General features: G+C 45.1%; 1 protein-coding gene across 1 annotated transcript; it reads right to left on the minus strand.

Annotated features, from left to right (window-relative positions):
- Positions 1-2,581: 2,581 nt before the first annotated feature.
- dla (deltaA) lies at positions 2,582-9,344 on the minus strand. Its single transcript, XM_078273830.1, has 11 exons — positions 8,674-9,344; positions 8,216-8,518; positions 7,867-7,927; positions 7,510-7,767; positions 6,420-6,480; positions 6,181-6,311; positions 5,207-5,376; positions 4,679-4,895; positions 3,485-4,265; positions 3,282-3,390; positions 2,582-3,170 (listed from the first exon to the last, which is right to left on the minus strand). Exons 1-11 carry the CDS (start codon positions 8,740-8,742, stop codon positions 3,165-3,167), a joined length of 2,166 nt encoding a protein of 721 aa, XP_078129956.1. The 5' UTR covers positions 8,743-9,344; the 3' UTR covers positions 2,582-3,164.
- Between the last annotated feature and the right edge of the window lie 9,922 nt (positions 9,345-19,266).

Below are 19,266 nucleotides of genomic sequence, written 5' to 3' on the forward strand. Positions count from 1 at the left end.
TTGACATTCAGTGTCCCATTTAAATGTGGAAAAACTGCTTATTTACACGGAGCGGGCCTGGCAGCGTGAGTTCATTGGCCTCTGAACATTGCAAATGACTTTGCAGACTCAGAAGTACGTTTCGTCTGCACTGTGGATGAACTGAATTTAAATAAGAGTTTAAGAGAAGCTGGACTAAAAGTCCTCCAACTCACTGTTGGTTATAAGCTATATATGAAATTTAACGCCAAACATTTGGTGCTTTTTTTGTTTTTGGGGGGGATTTTTACCTCATTTACCATGAGTTGCCGTCACCATGCTGTGGTCTGGGTTTGGTAAATAAGCAGTGTTGAGCTGTTTCAGAGGTTTGATCTATCCTCAGCAGTGGAAGTGGTTTTGGTGCATATTGTCTGAGGCGGACCCTTGTACAGTACTGTAATATTTGTGCTTTGAAGCCATGTCAGCGCATTGTAACGTACTTTGTTATGCCTTTTTATTAGTTTGTTTGTTTGTTTTATTGGGCGGGGAGTTGACAATTGTTTTTCTACATTAATATTTCTTTCTCAGAGGTTAAATATGTCAGAAGAAGAAACTGTCATTTTATAATGAGGAAAAAAAGAAGAAAAAAAAATCACTTGTCATCGTAAAACCACATCTTTTATTGTATAAAAAGACTAAAGGCATGATTTTAACTTTTTTCTGAGAGCTTAGATGTCGTACTCAATGCATTAATTGAATTTTAAAGATGAGTGATTTCAAAGATTTCTTTCTCCAAATAAAAAGTCTTTTATGGCTCCAGGCCAGCTGCTCGTCACGGAGGTGAATTCTTGTGTGTGTGTGTGTGTGTGTGTGTGTCAGTGTGTCAGTCAAAATCACATAATCACAAGTTTGTATCTACGGTCTGTTAAAATCCTTTGTCTTGTTTATGTTATTTGATCAGCTGTTGCCTGATAAAATGTGGTTATCATCAGTTGTGTGGTTGTTTGTGTTAAGCATCGGTGGAAGAGGAATTCAGATTTACTTAATTAAAAGTAGCTGTACCACATTGTAAAGATACTTTATTACAAGTAAATGATTGGCAATTGTAAGAAAACAATTTGAAAGATACAGTATGAAATATTTACATGGTCCCTTTTTGTTATGTGATATTTTGGCCCTGCAAAGCTCCTAAAACTCTTGTTGTGTATACTTTCAAATGTGCAAACTAACTTTTGTTCTGCGTTCCTGCAGCCGTACTGTAGTTTCCTTGGCTGTATTCATCGCTCAACACAAAAGTCCTCTTAGTTGTTCTCTTATCTCTGCCATCCCTCAAACTCCCAACAAATGGATCATGAACACAGTGTAGAAGCTGTCTTTTCTTGAAGGCCCATAGATAATCTTTTTTTATTTTTTTACCCTGCAGCTCAGGCCTTTGAAGGTCTGGCTGGTCGTGGCTGAACTCTGTCCAGAAGGCATCTGTTACTCAACAACATCTGTTCCTGTTACTCTCTTTCTCCCAGCATGCCGAGGGACACACAGGCCTCTCCCAAGGGTGGCCTTTTGTGTGCGCTATTGTCAATTCCATCATTGTCTGCTGAAGTCTGTTCCCATAATGCCGCGGGGGTTATAAACCCCTTCAGAGGCCAACTTTACCGGGCTAATGATTTACAGTTATTTGTGTCTAAATACAATCAGCGTGTTTATGGGGCAATTAAGAGAGAAAACTGAGACTTTAAAGAGGTAATTATGGAAAAAATCGAAACGTAGAAATGTAGGCAGATAAAGTTTGTTCTCTCTTACATGAAGGCTGCGTTCAGATACTAGTGAGGGGAAAAAAAGCCACTAAAGTAGCTTTTGCTGGAAGCAGGAAGGGTGTAAAAACTAAAACCCAAAGGGTTGAATGTCCAGTAGGCGTTACTCTACATTGATCTGAATTTTCGAGCCATGAATTACCTGACTTGTTCTTTAGGAGGAGAAATAGGAGTGGTAAATCTAGCGTAGGGACATTGTTTTTTTATGAATAGGCCCCCTCTTCCGTCTCCAGGGAGACACTTTCAACTTCTGGCAGTAGCCAACAGTGTCGGCATAGAAAAGCCCACTATGGGGTCGCCAGGGGAAGACAACAGATGTTACTGATTAACTTTGCTCACAGACCCCTAAAGAAGTGTTTTTCAGAGTGCTTGCAGATGGACAAAACAAAAGTTGGACGCAATTAAAATTTTCAAGTTTAGCAATATTTATTTGGAAAAATAGTCTTGGCTAATTCCTTCATTCAGAAACGGTAAAGGAGACGGTAACATAACAATTTGTACAGTACAATCCCTCTTAAATAACATTTTTCTTAAAAAAAATAAAATAAAAAAAGTCCCATTGACCTGAAGTGCCTTTGCAAATATCGTTTAAAAAAAGCAACTTAAATAATCATAACAAACATCACAAATATACAATACAAAATAAAAATAACACAAAATCATTAAATTAACTTAAATTAAATCATAATTTTAAATCATAACTTTTTTCTTGTTTTTTTTTCTGTCTTTATTTTACAAAAGGACAATCTGTATCAAAAAGCAATATTATTTTTAAATTAAGACAAGAGTTTCCATGTCCCATATAGAAACCCCAAAAAAAAAAAAAAATGAACAATACTATGTCATAAATGGTTTGGAGGGCTTAAGGGAAGAAAAACGCACTTCAGTTTAACACAGTGATCAAGAATACATACAGTCTTCACAGGAGTAATGATGGGTGCACAGCCCATGTGAACAGCCTCGTGAAGAACAGGCCAGTATGGCCAAACATCCACCGTTTGATGCAGTTCCTGCGCTCAGCAACGGCGTGTGGGTTAGAGAAAAGGCCTGGGTGCAAATGTTGCAAAAACTAAAATCGTAGCGTCGCGCATTATCGCCACGAGACAGTGTCCGTTTATATGTTATTTTTTTTACCCCCACTCCCCGATAAAAGACAGAACAGAAAGCTAAGTGGCAGTTTTATTTTTACCCCGCCAGTTCTTATCCCACAGGCCGCCGCTGCCTGCGCTTATTTTCCAGTAGAGAACCAGCTCACTCTGAATATCAGTTAAACGTCTCAGTATCAGCAGCAGTCTCAAGGCGGGACACCTCCCCCTAGGGTTAGAGCAGCATCTGAAGGAGTATAAAAACTCTCCCATAGAGCAAATAAGCAACGGGCAGCCCATTGGTGGCTCGTTACACCTGGAGAGACACAAAAAGACAAAAAACATTAGTGTTTGTTGGCTAAATGACCACAGACCAAATCCTATTTCACACTGAAAGGTCAACCAAAGTAAAACGTACAAAACTCACCTCAGTTGCAATTATACATTCGTCCTTTTCCTCTGACATCACAAACACAGATTTGTACTTGGTGTCCGCACATGCAGACATTTCTGGGGCTCTCTTTTCTGATGCATCGCTTCAGGAAAGCAAGAAAAAAAAAACGTTTTTAGTTTCATCATTCTGACTCAGCATTTAGTTTTGAGTCGACTTTTTCAGTAGCAGATATTTACCATTTTAAACGTTTGCTGCGTTTCTCCTCAAACTCAAAAGAGTCCAGGGATTGGCACTTGTCTTCGCAGGCTGCCTCCAGCATGGCCTCTTTAGCCGCCTGCTCGTAGTTGAGCTCCTGTACGAAGTTGTAGTCCGCGGGCGGATGGCGGCTCTTGTAGCTGCTCCTCTCTGGTGAAGATCCTTCATCAGGATCACTGCTGCAGAAGTCCATCTTCTTGTTGATATTTTTGACGCCGGGTGTCGGCAACACGCCGACCGCCAGGTCCCTGTCACTGCGGTGACAGTTGTTGGTCAGGTTATTTATTGTCTCTCCCTCGCCGACGGTTTCTATTTGACCGCCACGCTGGACTTTTGATCGGAAAAATCCAACAAGCACGGCGCATCCGGCCAACAGCAGCAGCACCAGGGCCACGCCGGACCCCACGGCCATCCAGGGCACGTCTGACCCGCGGATCGCAGCGTGCTCTGGAAGCAAGAACTGGCAGTTTCTGCCGCCGTAGCCAGGAACACACGCGCAGACGTAGCGGCTGTTTCTCTCGTGGCAGGTGGCGCCGTTGTGGCAAGGGTTGTGTTCACAGCGGCTGATGGGCGAGCTGCAGTTGCGGCCGGTGTATCCCGGTGGGCAGGTGCAGGTGTAACCGTCAAGACCTTCCTGGCACGTCCCGCCGTTTTGGCAAGGGTACATGGAACACTCGTCCCCAGTGTGGTCACAGTTCATGCCAGTGAAACCCTCTGGGCACTGACACAGGTACGAGTTGACGAGATCCACGCAGCGTGCACCTTTTAGAACAGAGATGAGGAGTGGCATAAATGTTTGGTCCGAATGTTGGAATGGCAAACCCTATCTTTTGTTTGGTAGGGGTTGGAATCACCAGAGGCCCCACGATACGATATTATCGCAATACGTACGATATTATTGTGATATATTACAATTTGTTAACTTTTCTTCCAACTTCAAATGAGGTCCCCAACTGAAATACTTTGTCAACATCTGTATAATCTAAAAAGATTTGTTCATACCGTACCACAAAGCTCAATTCTTATGTGCATTTTATATAATAAAAGATGGATACTTGGCGTCCGTGTATCGATACAGTGCCACGGAAAATATCACAATACTATGCTTTATCGATTTTAGCCCCACCCCTAATGTTTGGCATTGAAGAGTGGGCCACTGGGCCAGTCTCTCTTACCATTGGAGCAGGGGCCGGAGGTGCAGTGGTCAATCTTCTTCTCGCAGTTGAACCCCGCGTATCCTGTGGGGCACTGGCAGAAGTAGCCTCCGTCAGGGTTGTCAGCACAGCGGCCACCGTTGGAGCAGGGCCCATCGGCACACGTCATGGCACTCAGCTCGCAGTTGTTGCCATAGAAACCGTGAGGGCAAGTGCAGGTATATGTGTTTTCCAAATCCTGTGGTGAGAAAATAGAACAGGCTCGACATCAAGATCAAGATGCAACTGCGGCTGCTACGCGCTGTACGCTTTTGAATCTCAGTATGCTGCATCTGTTATGTTGTTTAATAATATCTACATTTTTTTTTTTTTAAAGCTTCTCTGGTTTAAAGTCAAGAATGGGTGAAGACCGAAAAGATGGAAGGGAAGGGAGAAAGGCATGTGCCATCTCTTGTCTCTTTACAGGCATTCAAACATCGCTGGCACTGAGCCTAATCCCAGTCTCCTTTCTTATTCAAAATTCGTTTAAGAAGACCAAACAACACTTACGGCGCAGCTTCCTCCGTTGCGACAGGGGTTTCCAGCACATTCGTTGACCTGGATCTCACAGCTGGCCCCAGTGAAGCCGGGCCTGCAGGAACAGGTGTAGCTGCCCTGACCAGTGTTGCTACAAGTGGCTCCATTCATGCAGGGCTTGTGGTGAGTGCAGTAGTTGAGATCTGGAAAGACACAGCAGCACATGTGGATTAGCCGCAGCACAACACATGGCAGGACAACAGCAGCAGCGACACAGAATGTCTTTTTTGTCCTCTTGGCACACTTGACTCTTTCTCTTCTTCCAGTGTTTTTTTCTGTTTTGTTTCCTGTGCCCCCCCCTTGCTCTTGCTGTTCATCTGGAGACAACTGCTGCTCTGTTGTTGTTTCTTTACCACAGTGTTCATGGCCGTTATGTTGCTATCGTGACGTCTTATTTTGTTCCTCTCCCATCTCTTGTCTCCTTTACAGACTTTTAAATGTTTCCAACGATGAATGACTGGAGAGGTGACATACTGCGAAGATCCTGTGCCAAAACTTTGTAAAGCTTTTCCTCAAGATCACTTTGTCCATTTTCTATACTCCTAACACTCTCTTCCCAGTAAGCATTACTTTATTTATTCACAATCGAGGTTACCCGTCAAAAGAAGTCGAGGCATCTAGGAGAAAAATGAGGCTAAATTTGGTTGAAAAGTCAGGGTGTTTTAGACGTATAACTTCTGTTTAAACAGCATTTCAATTAGCATGCTTCCAAATGTAGTTGGGGCCTGCTTCTTAATGAAATATATTCATCAAAATGCTGTTGAATGAAGAGTTTAATGTAACCTAGACTTCTAAACAATGTTCACTTTTTAACCTAACAACCAAGACTTTCCGTCTTTCGACCAACAACTCACCCTATCAGTGCTCTCTGGTTCCTTTGCTCTCTGTGTTTCCTCATCACTCGTTACCCCCCCCCCTCCACCAACCTCATCACACTCTCTCCTCACCTTGGTTGCAGAAGAGTCCCCCCCAGCCCTCCTGACAGTTGCACTGCCATGGCTGCTGGCAGGTCCCGTGGAGGCAGCCCGGATAACGAATGCACTCATCGCAGTAGCGGCCTTTGAATCCCACTCTGCACCTGTTGTTGTCCAATTAGGAGGGAACACCGGTCAGTCCACTCACATTACCTCATGTGTCCCACTAATTAATTAACGCCCCAGTGAACCGGTGGAGAAAAAAAACTTACTTGCACTCTCCGGGTTTCTCACAGAAGCCGTGCTCTTCGTCGCAGCCTGGCAGGCAAATCGCTGTACAGGAAGAAGAGAAAGAAACTTTTTAGACTCATAGGAACTCAAATACAGCTTCTTTGTTTGGTTTTGCACCTGAAGGTGTAAAAACCTCATCACCTAAATCTCAACAAAGTCATTAAAATTAAGGAAAGGAGGGGCTCCTAATCCCATAAACTGTTACCTTATAAACTCTCCTTATCACCGTGGAAGAATTTTCTGCTTAACATAGTGCTGAGACAAAGGAGGGAGTGTGTGAATGTGTGTGCCACAGAGAGTGTACACACACACACACACACACAGACCCCCTCAACCCACCCCACCACCCTCTTTTTTTTTTTTCTTCTTCGCTGCGGGTCAAAACTCTTTTATTCATTCTGTGCACACACTCCCCTTAATGTCTCGGATTGGGGCAGATAAGAGTGGACAGCTGGCGAGTGTGTTGCCAGTGCGCGACAGCTGCTCCATTGTCTCCTCTCTGCCGGCAGCTGCCCACTTCAAACAATACCTCCCCCGCCTCGGCCAATCAGCGGCCGTCCCACTCCGAGAGTAACGAATCGGAAGGTAGCATGTAAATTTATGGCACGCGTGAGATTATTCCCCAAAACTTTCCTTAGAATAAATCAAGTGGTCGTGTGTGTGTGTGTGTGTGTGTGTGTGTGTGTGTGTGTGTGTGTGTGTGTGTGTGTGTGTGTGTGAGGAGAAGGAGATGGAGATGCGTGTGGTGTTTACGCACAAGTTGCCTTCTAACGGCACTCAGAGGATCTGATTGCAGACCAACATAGAAATGTACTTTTTATACAGTTTTTACACTTATTATACTTTATCTTGTAATCTCTTTACATTAAGTTCAAAGCAACTTCATGCAGTTTTTTTCTCTCTCAAAGTATTCCCTTTTAATTCCAATTAGAACATTCATTATGTCTTAAAATTGATTTTGAGATTACTAAATTTCCAGAGCCTCACACACACACACACACACACACACACACACACACACACACACGCATACACATGCTCCTAACACAATAACAAAGTTGTGGTACTCACGTTCTGTGCAGTACTGTCCCTTCCACCCGGAGTCGCACACAATCTCCCCGCGCTCTCCACAGGTAAAGTGGCCGAAGGCGTCGTCTCTCGGCCGGCAGAACACCGAGCAGCCGTCCCCGTAGTAGTGCTCGTCGCACACGAAGCGGTACGAGTACTTGAGCTCCGTCCTGCCTCCGGTGTGCAGGTCCTGGGACCAGTCCTCTCCCACCGTCAGATGCCTCTGGGTGGTCATGGTGCTGATAACGCGGTCTGGATTCTCTAAAATGCACATGTGGAGAGGGGTTAATGGATGGGAAAGTGCGAGAATGTGATAAAAAAAAAAAAATTGGAAAAAGGAAAAGGGTGTTTATTTCCTACCTGTGGAGATGTCGTCTTTGGAGTCGGTGTGTAATGCCTCAATGATCAGCGAGAAGGTCCCCTGGGAACACAAATGGCTTCATGAGACAGGTGGCCAGCGGAGATGTGGCGATAACATCAAGCAAAGGCCTGAGGCGATTGTGCCATACACTCACTGCTGAATGCAAACTGCCTGACCTGATCCCGTGAAACTAAATACCAGTCAACTTTGTGTTCTCTCAGCCCTGAAGTTGTGGTCAGAAATCGTGCATCAGCGCGTTATTACGCACGGATTTACAACAAAAAAATGGCGCGATTTCGCTGCCTTCAATTCTAATGTAGTGAAAGGGACATGAATGGCTGTACTTACCGGCCACGTAAAGCCGAAGTTAATCCTGACGGGGTTGCTGAATGAACTCTCCGGGATGACATCGGGGACCTGGAACGAGTTGGAGCCGAGCACGGGAGTCACCGCGCCGCCGTAGGTGCACGGAGGCTCCGGGGAGGCGTTGGGCTGGTAGTGCTTGAGACAGATCCTGAAGAAGGTTTTACATTCGCACTGCTGCTGGAAAGCCGAAGTCAGGCCTCCCTTACAGCAGTTTTTGTTGCCCTGTACTCCCTTCTTGTTTAGGAACTCCTGCAACTTCAGCTCAAACACTCCCGAACAAAACCCCTGCGGAGGAAAAGAAACTTATTATCTTTAACTATACACATAGAACCGCTCGTGTACGTGTGTTGTGGTGGGATGGGATGGGATGGGATGGGAGGGGAGGGGGTGAGGGGTGATGGTTCATTGTTAGAAAGAAATATAAAGAATCGGTAGCTTACCTGGCACAGCAACATGGACATGACGGCAAGAGTCAGCAGGATGACGCGCCCCATATTCAATAAATACATAATAAATAATAAATAAATAGAGTAAAAAGTCTCGGGGCTCGGCTTGTCCTCAGGGGTGCCTCCTCCTGTTCAATACCTCTGGGGAAGATGCATTGAGCACGTTTCTGTCGCCTCACGGGGTTTTCTCATCAAATGCTGCCGCTGTCAGCCACGCCGCTCTCATTCATGTCCCGAGGAACAAAAAAGGATAAATCCCAAACCTTAAAAAAAATAAAATCACAAAACAAGACGTGTGAACTTGTGCGAGTAGGGAATTTAAAAAAAAAAAAAATCAAAAAAAAAAATCAGAGAAGTCCAGTCCAGTTCCGTTATAAAGCGTTAATCCAGTGCGTAAAAAGGGTGGAAAAAAAGATGGGTTCCTTGTTTTTGTTTTCTTAAGAAAGTGACAATTTTTTTTAGGAAGTAGCTTGTTGTGTGAAGGTCTTCGTCTAACCCAAGGACGGATTTGTCACTGGTCCAACATGCTTCCTTCTTCTTCCTAATGTCTTTCCTCTCTGTGAACTGTGCGTCTGTCTCTAGCCAAGGCCGCCTGCAGCCTGTTATATACGGCCTGACACATGCTATGGTAATAACATGCAAATGTCCCCCTCCTCCCCGACTTCACCTCCCAATCTGGCTCGGCTCTCCACAATGGGATCCCATGCAAGTACCCCAACAGCCTCCTTGTTACCCCTCCAGCACATACAGCGTTAATATCTGAGCCCAAAATGGAGACGTGTGAAAGTATTTCGACCAAATAAGAAGTGAAACATTACAAAAACAAAAAAAAAAACTGCGAGACTCCTACAGGCGGAGGAAAAGATTGTCAGATAACCTGTTGAGGAATAGGGATGAATACAAATTGCACTCCATTTTTGTTATATTTAGCCAAATCTGTCTGAATGAATTCACAGGTTGCAGAGAGCTCATTGGATTTGAGGGGCTAACCATAACATTTACAGGATTAATAGGAAATACAATTGACGTTTTGATGACTTTAGCGGTTGTTCGGAGATCATACTGTAGTTTCCTTTAAATGAAATGATTAAAGTGTTTCCAGTCGATCTCTGTAGATTCAAAAAGTTGCACCGAACCAGAATGTAAAATGTTACACACAGCCTACACACGCCATGTTTCCTTCTGACAGGATAATGGCATGTGGTTGATTTGGTCCCTCCAGCTGTTGCCTCACTGGCCAAACATCTTTGTTTTTTTGGCGTCTTAAGATGTTTGGTAAAGTGCCCAAAAAACAACAACCCAGAAACTGCTTGAAGTTGATTCAAAGGTTCTCGGGGAAAAAGAAAAAAAAAAAAGTTTCTTGGTCAAACCCTGACTCAGTTAATTGTTTACACCCCTCCGCCTCCTCCTCCTCTTCCTCCTCCTTCTTCTCTTCCTCCCTCTTTCTTTCTCTGCTTTACACACTCTACATTTTGGTATTTCTGGTTATGGGAAGAATTAGCTTTGAATCGACTCAAAAGACTAAAGAAAACATTCCTTGGCAGAGCTGTGTGGTGAGGTAAACGACTTGAGGGGCTGGACTCCTGCTTTTTTCATTTTGCTCTCCCCTTCTTCTCATTCTCCGGGCTAAGATGAGAAGAAAAAAATGGATGTGTGTGTATGTGCATGCAAAGGGGCGCGCGCGCACCGGAGTCGCTCGCGTGGCCAACATGAGGGGGGACTTTTGTTATTGTGTGTGTGTGGTGAAGGAATAAGTTCTCTCTCTCTCTCTCTCTCTCTCTCTCTCTCTCTCTCTCTCTCTCTCTCTCCCCCCCCCCCCTCAGCTGTATGGTAATTCGGCCAGCACCTGCTCTCCCCTCAATAATAGCGTGTGCGCGCCTCCCTTCGCTGAACGCGCACCCACACGTCGCATACACAATACACTCTCCACTTCCCTCAAAACACACACACACACACACACACACACACTTTTCACTTCACATCAAACAAACGTAACTGCATATTTGCTTTTTTTCCCCTTCTCTTTCCTTCTTTAAATATTGACCAGCACAAAGAAAATAACACTCCATTAAAGTCTTATTTGTGTCTCTGTGTGAAGGTGGTGTGGGCACTGCACTTGCACGTGCGCGCGCGCGTGTATGAATAAGGAGCAGGAGGTGGTGGTGGTGGTGGGGGGGGGGGGGGGTTGTTTCTTAATTAGGTCGTTCATTAGAAGTGTGATTTTTTTTTTCTTCTGCTGTATAATGGGGGCCTGTAGCAAGCCGCACGCGCGGGCTACCATACCGTGCGCGTACATTGCGTCACTGGGTTCAGATATGCACGTCACGGCTGCTGTTTTCGGGCGTCTCTCCGGTGTCCGTTTCGTTACCTGCTGCTGTGATCCGAAGGGGGGTGGACCGCCTCCCTAAAATAAGTGACATGCTTTCCCTTTCTCATCCAAAGTACCTTCCCTTCTGATGTGACATAACATGGTTGATGTCCGTATAGTTACTTAATAACTCTAATCAATGGCAGCAGCAACCAAACAAAGTACCTCCTCCATTAATAAACCTGTCCAGCTCTCCTTTCACACCGGGCTATTTTTCAAACCAAACGCCGGCTGAACCGTGACCATCACAATTAAGTGACAAAAAAAGAAAAGAAATCAATACAATTTTCCCTCGGAGAAAGAAGAGACTTCTTTAGTCTTCAAAGGGAGGCAGTTAGAAATGTTTTACAGCTTCTATACAGTTTTTTTTTTTATACAGAACCAAACTTAGCTCGGTGCTACTGAACCTTTCAAATAACTGGACTTAAGTCACGACGAGCTGCTCCAATATAATCCTGTAGTTTGTATTGATCATAGCTTTTAACCATAAGCTTCAAACTAGGTATTACAAGTCTGTAAACTGGACTCACACACACACACAAAAAACTAGGCACAATGGGGAAAAGTTAAAGATTAAAAAGTCTTCCCCAGAAAATAACTGACTTTAATAATTTGCCAATTGTCTATTATGACTCACAAATAGCAATCAATGCATGATCAGTACACTTTGCAGTCCGTTTTTGTGCACTTGACTGCACATAATCAAAGTGTTAGACTAAAAGTGCATCTAAACCTGAAACTAAACTAAAGCCAACACTGAAAGTAATCTGAACATAACTTGGTATCAAACTCAACCAGGACCAAGCTGTAAAACTGAAATAAAAACTCTGTCCAGACACAGTTGTCCCTATACAGTATGTTTTCTGTCAAACCTCCCCCTCCTGGCCAAGAAGCTGTTGGCTGAGCTCTGACTGTTTAACTAAAGTGCTACTGTAGGGGGCTGCTGTAGTTTAACTCCTGCCCACCAGTAGCTGCGCCAAACAAAAAAGGGTGACTCGGGGTCTGACTATTCATCCATTCTCTGCGCTATAATTTCCATTGATTGTGAATGCAGGAGGGAGGGAGGAAGGGGGTTTTCAGTGGAGAACCACGACACGCCTTCAGACGCGGACAGACCCTTACAAGCCATCTGCCACTAACATCCCCCCACCCCTTCCACATCCAGAAAACGACGTTAATTTCCCTGCTTCCCTCCCTCCCTCCTCCGGCCTGAAGCGCACGTCTCTATGCGCTTCTGTCCACCGGGCTCCGTCTACACTCAACTGGAAGCATGTTAAAGGACCTGTAACGGTATGGGCTCTACGGGGCCATATGGCGAGGGGGAAGCCAGGAGGGTTTTTTTTTTCCTCCTGGTCCCCGAAGATGAGACACCACATGGTCACTCGTGGGAACGTAAACACGGCGCGCATCACACGATATCGATCATATGAAGCTGCGATTGGGGAATGGGAGGAGGGATGTTGCTACTTTGTGAGGATCAATTGATTTAGTTTACACTGATACCTATCGACACATCTTCACCCGGAGTGAAAGCTTCCACCTCTCAGTGAAGCGCAGTTGAGCCTGTGATGACGCCAGGGGTTGGTGGTTCCATTTCCTGAATGATGCAGGAGGAGCAAGGCACCAGACCACTGCTGGGTTGGGTGGAGTTGAGAGGAGGGTGTAGAGAAGGACGGGGGGGGGGGGGCGAGGGGTGTCTCATAGAGGCCACTCATGCTAAAATGTAGGCTCGTATGAAAAGCCTCAAGGAAATGGTTTTGAACCAGCACTTTCTCAGGAGATGCTTTTACGCACGCTTCCCCCGAGTCCTTAATCACGATTATGCACTAAATAAAACTGTCGTTAACGTGATGAAAAATGACTGTAATAATCACATGGGAAATTAAAATGATTCCATAGTGACTTCATGGGTGCTTTACTGTATTTAATTCCGTTTTAATTTCATTTCTTTTGTAAGATATTTGCCGTGATGTGGCGTATCATCCTTTTTAAAAGTGCTTTAAATCTTTTCGAGACACATGATTTCAGACTAGACCTGGTCTGTCTTCTTCCAGTCTGGTTCGCCCGTTTTACCTGCTGAAACGCACAGATCAACAGGCTCCTTTGTGTCCAGATCAGATTACTGTGGCCAGCTGCTGGTAGAGGGGGCCACAAGCCAGATTCGCGGCTCCCCAGGGCTCTTCAGGGCTCCACCAGGCTCCCCACGGCTTCCCACGGCTCATCTAGGCTCCCGGTCCGGGCTGCTGTCTCATTTGCATACGTGCTGTTACTGGAGACGTGCTGAGCTTAAGTTTATGGGAAGAGTGCCGCCGTAATTACGTGGGGGGCCCAGAGACGCGCCTGCAAGTGTGTGTGTGTGTGTGTGTGTGTGTGTGTGTGTGTGTGTGTGTGTGTGTGTGTGTGCGCGCGCGCGCGTTGTAAGTGTGTGTGTGTGTGTGTGTGTGAGAAGGGAGGGGGTGGTTCGTGTGTGTGTTTGCGCGCACACAGACACTGGGGTCATTAGGGGAAGGGTAAAGAGAGGGAGCTGTACGTGGCCAGTCGCGTGCCAATGTTTATGAAAACACATCTGCTGCGCACCCTAGGGTGACGCACCACAACATATGCGGGTCCCTATGAATAAAATCGATAATTCAACAACTGATACTGTGCAACGACACGTTTTCCCGCAACAACAAATACTGAAGTTAGTGTCGATGAGAGATCAGCCTGCTATAATGATGAAGAGATAAAGGGTTAAACAAACATCAACAAAAAAACCTAATAAATGTGGTGTTTTATAAGGTTATTATGGGGAATATATTCTATCATGGTATATGGTTGGGTATTTAGGTTATTTTAAGAATATTGTAGGGTTATTAAACTGTGGGATTAAAAAGCAAATGCAGTTATTGTAAGCTCCATGAGCGTCACATTTACACGTTTGTGTAGAAATATCTACTAAATCTATGTCTCATTTGGAAAAGTATTAAAACATGTCCCAATACTCTGTTTGAGAATTAAAAGAAGAAAAAAAATGCAGATGCTTCCGTATAGGTGCATAGCATGATACTATTAAGCAGCTTACATCCCATGATGCTCTGTGAATGTATGGAAATGCTGAGGAGGCCCTGTTGACCTTGATTTTGCATCAATATGGTAAAGAGGAAAAGGTCTAAAAAGAAAAGATCCCATCCACAAAGCGTGGCGGCTTGCTGAATGGTTTGATGAAAATGATGTAACGCATTTGCTCTGGTCTTCACAATCACCAGATCTCAGCCTATACCTGATCACCTATGGGAGATTTTATGGAGCATCATGTCAGACAGTTTTCTCCATTTTAACACCAAATGAGGGAATATCTTTTAACAGAAGGGTGTTACATCCTTCCAGCAGAGAATATATGACAAGGAGCACTGAAGCTGTTGTAGTGGACCAACACCTTTGTGTTTTCAGCCATGCTAGCGTCATGGCTTTAAGAATGGCAGTGTTGGTCTGTCAGTCGGCCTGAAGCCCCTGACATACCCGACAGCCGACCGTCAGGAGAAGGCAGTCGGACTGATCAGTCTCCCCGAGTTGGTCAAAAAAGTGCCTCGGAACACACCGAAGCGACGCCGACTTGAGCGTACGTTCTGCGCGTGCGCGAGATGTAATACGTCTCCATAACAGCAGGCGGTGCTAATCTGTATTGTCGCCCAAAAAATGAAAACCGGCAGCTGATTGGACGAACGCGACACGTGGGTCTGGCTGCTCCTGGATTTTACATCCGAGCATAATGGCGGCTCATTCAGAATATAATCTCATATTTTACAAAGATAGTTCACCGAAATGTGTTTCTGAAAACATTTTAAGCGAGAAATAGGCCGTGCAGAATCTGTCTTCATTTCAGATCGACAAAGGTCAGTTTGAAAGATTTTCGTCAGATTTGGAGAGGCTGTTCGTCACGCTAACATAAGTGCGCTGATTCGCTAGTCAAGGGCTAGCACTCCACCATTGACTCATTGAGTCCGACTGCCCGCCCTCTGACCCAGCAAGTCAGGTCGGCCAAAATGAAGACTGACGGACGACGGCACGGAACACACCAAACAGACTCGAGTCACTGACCTCGCCAGACTCTCCGACGGCCGATTATCGGGTTGGTGTGTCAGGACCATAACAATTTGGCCCAGACTGAAATATCTCAACAACTCTGATTGGATTGCCATGAAAGTTTGCACAGACATTCATGGTCCCCAGAGGATGAATCCTACTGACTTTGAGGTGGACTCTTGTAGTTTTAAGTGAAATGTCTCAAGAACTATTGGATGGATTGCCATGAAGTTTGCTTCAGACATTCATGGTCCCCAGAGGATGAATCCTACTGACTTTGAGGTGGACTCTTGTGGTTTTAAGTGAAATGTCTCAAGAACTGTTGGATGGATTGCCATGAAGTTTGCTTCAGACATTCATGGTCCCCAGAGGATACATCCTACTGACTTTGAGGTGGACTCTTGTGGTTTTGAGTGAAATGTCTCAAGAACTATTGGATGGATTGCCATGAAGTTTGCTGCAGACATTCATGTCCCCCTCAGGAAGAATTGTAATAACTTTGATCCTCTGACTTTTGATCTAGCGCTATCATCAGTTCCAAACTTAATTTGGTCCAATACTTTGGTTTATTGCCAAATACCTTTAAAACTAACCCCATCAGCCTCAGCCTTGCTAATTAGCCAATTTTAGCATGCTAAACTAAGATAGTAAACGTTTGCTTGCTAAAATCTGCATGACTCACAGTCTATAATTGGGCTGCATTCATATAATTTGTCTCTCTCATCTGATGTGATTTACAGGAAATGGGCACTTACAGTATGGCTGCAGGCTGAAAAATGATTCATTGACGACGACGAAGATAACAACCATTACGTTACTGTCTGTCTGTAAAAAATAAAAGTAGAGGAGAGGATAAGATGAGATTAATGATTTTATTGTACCTCAATACCATAAAAAAATCAAACCCAATCAAATTACTTATCTTTTCTTCTGCTGAACTTTTCATGTGCAGTCACCTGTATTATAAACACAGAAGTATGTGGACGCCCGCAAGTGATTGTTGAACACCTAATTGGAGGTTAATCTGCTACTATAACAGCCTCCACTTCTCTGGTTTCAGGTTTTCCGGCAGATTTTGGAACCTGGCTGTAGAGATTTGCTCCCAAGAGCATTAGCGATGTCCATCACTTATGTTGAGATCGCAGCCAGCACTCCAATTGGGGTATTTCAACTATCAATTCTTTTTTATTTTTTAATGAATCTTTTCATTGTTTAAGCTATAAAATGTCAGAAAAAAATTTTCGTGGACCAAAAGTCCGAAACTCAAAGATTTCCAATCAAACGTGAAACAATAAAACGCACACAGTAAGGAATAACTCATATTTGAGAAGCTGGACACAGCAAATGTTTAACATTTCGTGCTTGATAAATGATTCAACAATTAATTTGTTATCAAAACTGATGAAAACTGAACCTACTAATGGTTTCAGCACCAGTTCAGGTCAGTCAACATCTTTCACAACAAACTGGAAAAAACATTTCTACATCGATGGATGGGGGGCCAACACAAACTCTTGATACAAAGGATGCACTCAATTGTCTAAAGTACTATTGTATGCTGTAGCATTTTTTTTTTTGGAGCTAAAGGGGTTGACTCCAAACAACCCCAGAGAAAAATCCATTTTTTTTATTTGACACATGGGTGATATTGCATCCTTTTTTGGGGCCCAGAAGAAGTGCAATTCTCCATTTGTCACCCTTCTACTCTCTACTCTAGTTTTGTTCCATCTAGGCTTAATCACCAGTATGAATGATGAGAGAGTAAATGGAGGAAGTCTTCCCCCCCCTCTCTCTCTCTCTCTCTCTCCCCCTAACTCTCCCTCTCTATCTCTACAACCATGAGCATCTGCCCAGAAATGAACAGATGTAGGCACCTGCGTTGTGTGCCCACATATGCGCACATGTCCCCCTCCCTGAACCCCCTTTCAACCTTCCATGGGACCCGGAGCCGACCACAATGGGGAGAGATCAGGGATGCAGTAACCAAATACTGCCTATCCCCCCAGGACACTCGCTCTGTTAGAGGCATTGTCACCAGTTATATCAAGTGGCTGCACCACACAATCTGCTGTATGACTGCTCATTTGAGACATAACATAATTCAGAGGGACAGTGGAGGGAGGGAGCATTGGGGGTGGGGGGTCTGGGTGGCGTACAGAGGTGGCTGCTGCCTGGATAATTTCTATGGCTTCAATATGGTGCATATAAGTGGTGGGTGTTTTAAACAAGTGGGCTCAGGTTTTCTTGCAGTTGGGGTTCGATTGAATTGAATCCTGTCTTGGGATAAGTGGCCGTTGGGGTTGGTTTGGAGGGCCCGGGGGTGGCAGGTGCTAGCTGGGGTAAGAGGATGAAAGAGAGACTTGTCGGATCAGGGTGGGTACAAGACCAGGTTACACATAAAAAGCCTTGTTTTTGTTCGAGGAAAGAGGTCCCAACAGCCCACCGGTAGAGCAGCGGCGGATAATGGCGCCATAATAGCCCCCGTCCCTATCTCTCAGCTGCCGCTGGACGACAGAGGATCCACACGCACCTGTTGTTGCCCCCCCCTCCCTCCCCCCCTATTGTGTCCGGCTAGCGTTAGCGTGCTACACCTCAGGAATGCTCCCCGTGCAGAGGCCGGGCTGCTCGTCCCAGGAGAGAGCTTAGCCACGGTGGGATGAGGGGAGGGTGTCAGGAGTGTGTGTGGAGGAGCTGGGGGGGGCAAGGGAACCAGCAGGGAAGCTTTAGAGGACAAGACAAGGCGAAGGAGGGGAGGTGGAGGTGGGAGGGAGGGTGCGTTCCTCCAAAGCCAGTGTCCTCTCTCCTGCTCTCCAGGGGCCTGTCCAGAGAGCCCTGTCCTAAATCACTGGCCCCAGGGGGAAGGCTCTCCATTGTGAAGAGATGGCCCCTGCAAGCTGGGCCGCCAGCTGCCACTGCTGCAGCATCATGCCCCCCCTCCTCTTTCTCCTCCTCCCCACACACACACACACACACACACACACACACACACACACCTCCTCCCAGTATACCCTCCACCTTCAGCACCATGACAATGCTCCCTGCGGCCAGGGCCACAGGCCAATGGAGAGCATTAAAAAGGACTTGGAGGAGACTCTTGAGAAAGGCCACAGCGGAGCAACATGTTTTTTGGCCGATCATTAATGATGACAAACTCGGAGCAGGGTTACGGTGCACGACACGGTAACCTGGACGAATGTGACTCCCAGCCCCCTCAGAGCTACTCACACAAAGCACTGAATGATAGAAAGAGAGATTTTAATTTCTGTGTGAAGGTGCAAAACTTACTGCAGTTTGTAGCTGTGATTCAGAAGGAAAAAAAGGAAGCTTGATTGTTGATGCCGGACTGGAAGGTCCACAACGGTCCTTTTTGTTCACTTCAAAGATCCCAGCTGCAAATTCCTTCTCAATTCTTCCAAGTCGAAGGAGATTTTAATAGTTGAACTTTCACTTTCTTTCACTGACTCCACTGTCAGCACTTAAGAAGAAGTTTGTATCCGATACGATCTCATTTAGACTCTAACCTTTAGACTCAAACCATAAAACATAGTAGCAAAGGTCATCTTTCATTATGCAAACACTGACGCGGTTCTTATCTAGTCAGATCAATTCTATCCATCTCTTTTACATGCACCTCCATCTATTCAGGAGTAAACTGTGCCGTGCGTTGCTATTGGATGACCAAGAAGACGAGTCTAAATCCATGAAATGGGAGACAAATTAAAAGAAATACCAACATAAAGTGTATTAATAAGGCGTTAGGCCTCCAGATGAACCTCCAGAACAGCTTCAGTGCTTCTTGGCATAGATTCCTCAAGTCTGTGGAGCTCTACTGGAGAGATAAACCAAAGATATTCCCAGTTTTAATGATGGCTAAGGTTAGGGCTTAGAGAGCACTGTCCAATCTCCAATAGTGAATGTTTAATTGGGTTGAGATCTGGGTCTGTATTGTCACAGAGCATGCTATTACTTGAATTGATTAATTGTATCCGATCCTTTTACCAGGTTCATGCTTTGTCTGAAAAAGCTAGCAAAAAGGGAAGCTCTACATCAGCCAAAGTCTGACGTTCAAGGTAATTAAGCCCAAATGTAATGAATGTATATTAACCCTCACAGAACCAACTCTGCACTCATATATCTTGAGCTGTCTTGTGATG

This window comes from Sander vitreus, chromosome 2, assembly GCF_031162955.1.
Source record: "Sander vitreus isolate 19-12246 chromosome 2, sanVit1, whole genome shotgun sequence".
NCBI lineage: Eukaryota > Metazoa > Chordata > Actinopteri > Perciformes > Percidae > Sander > Sander vitreus.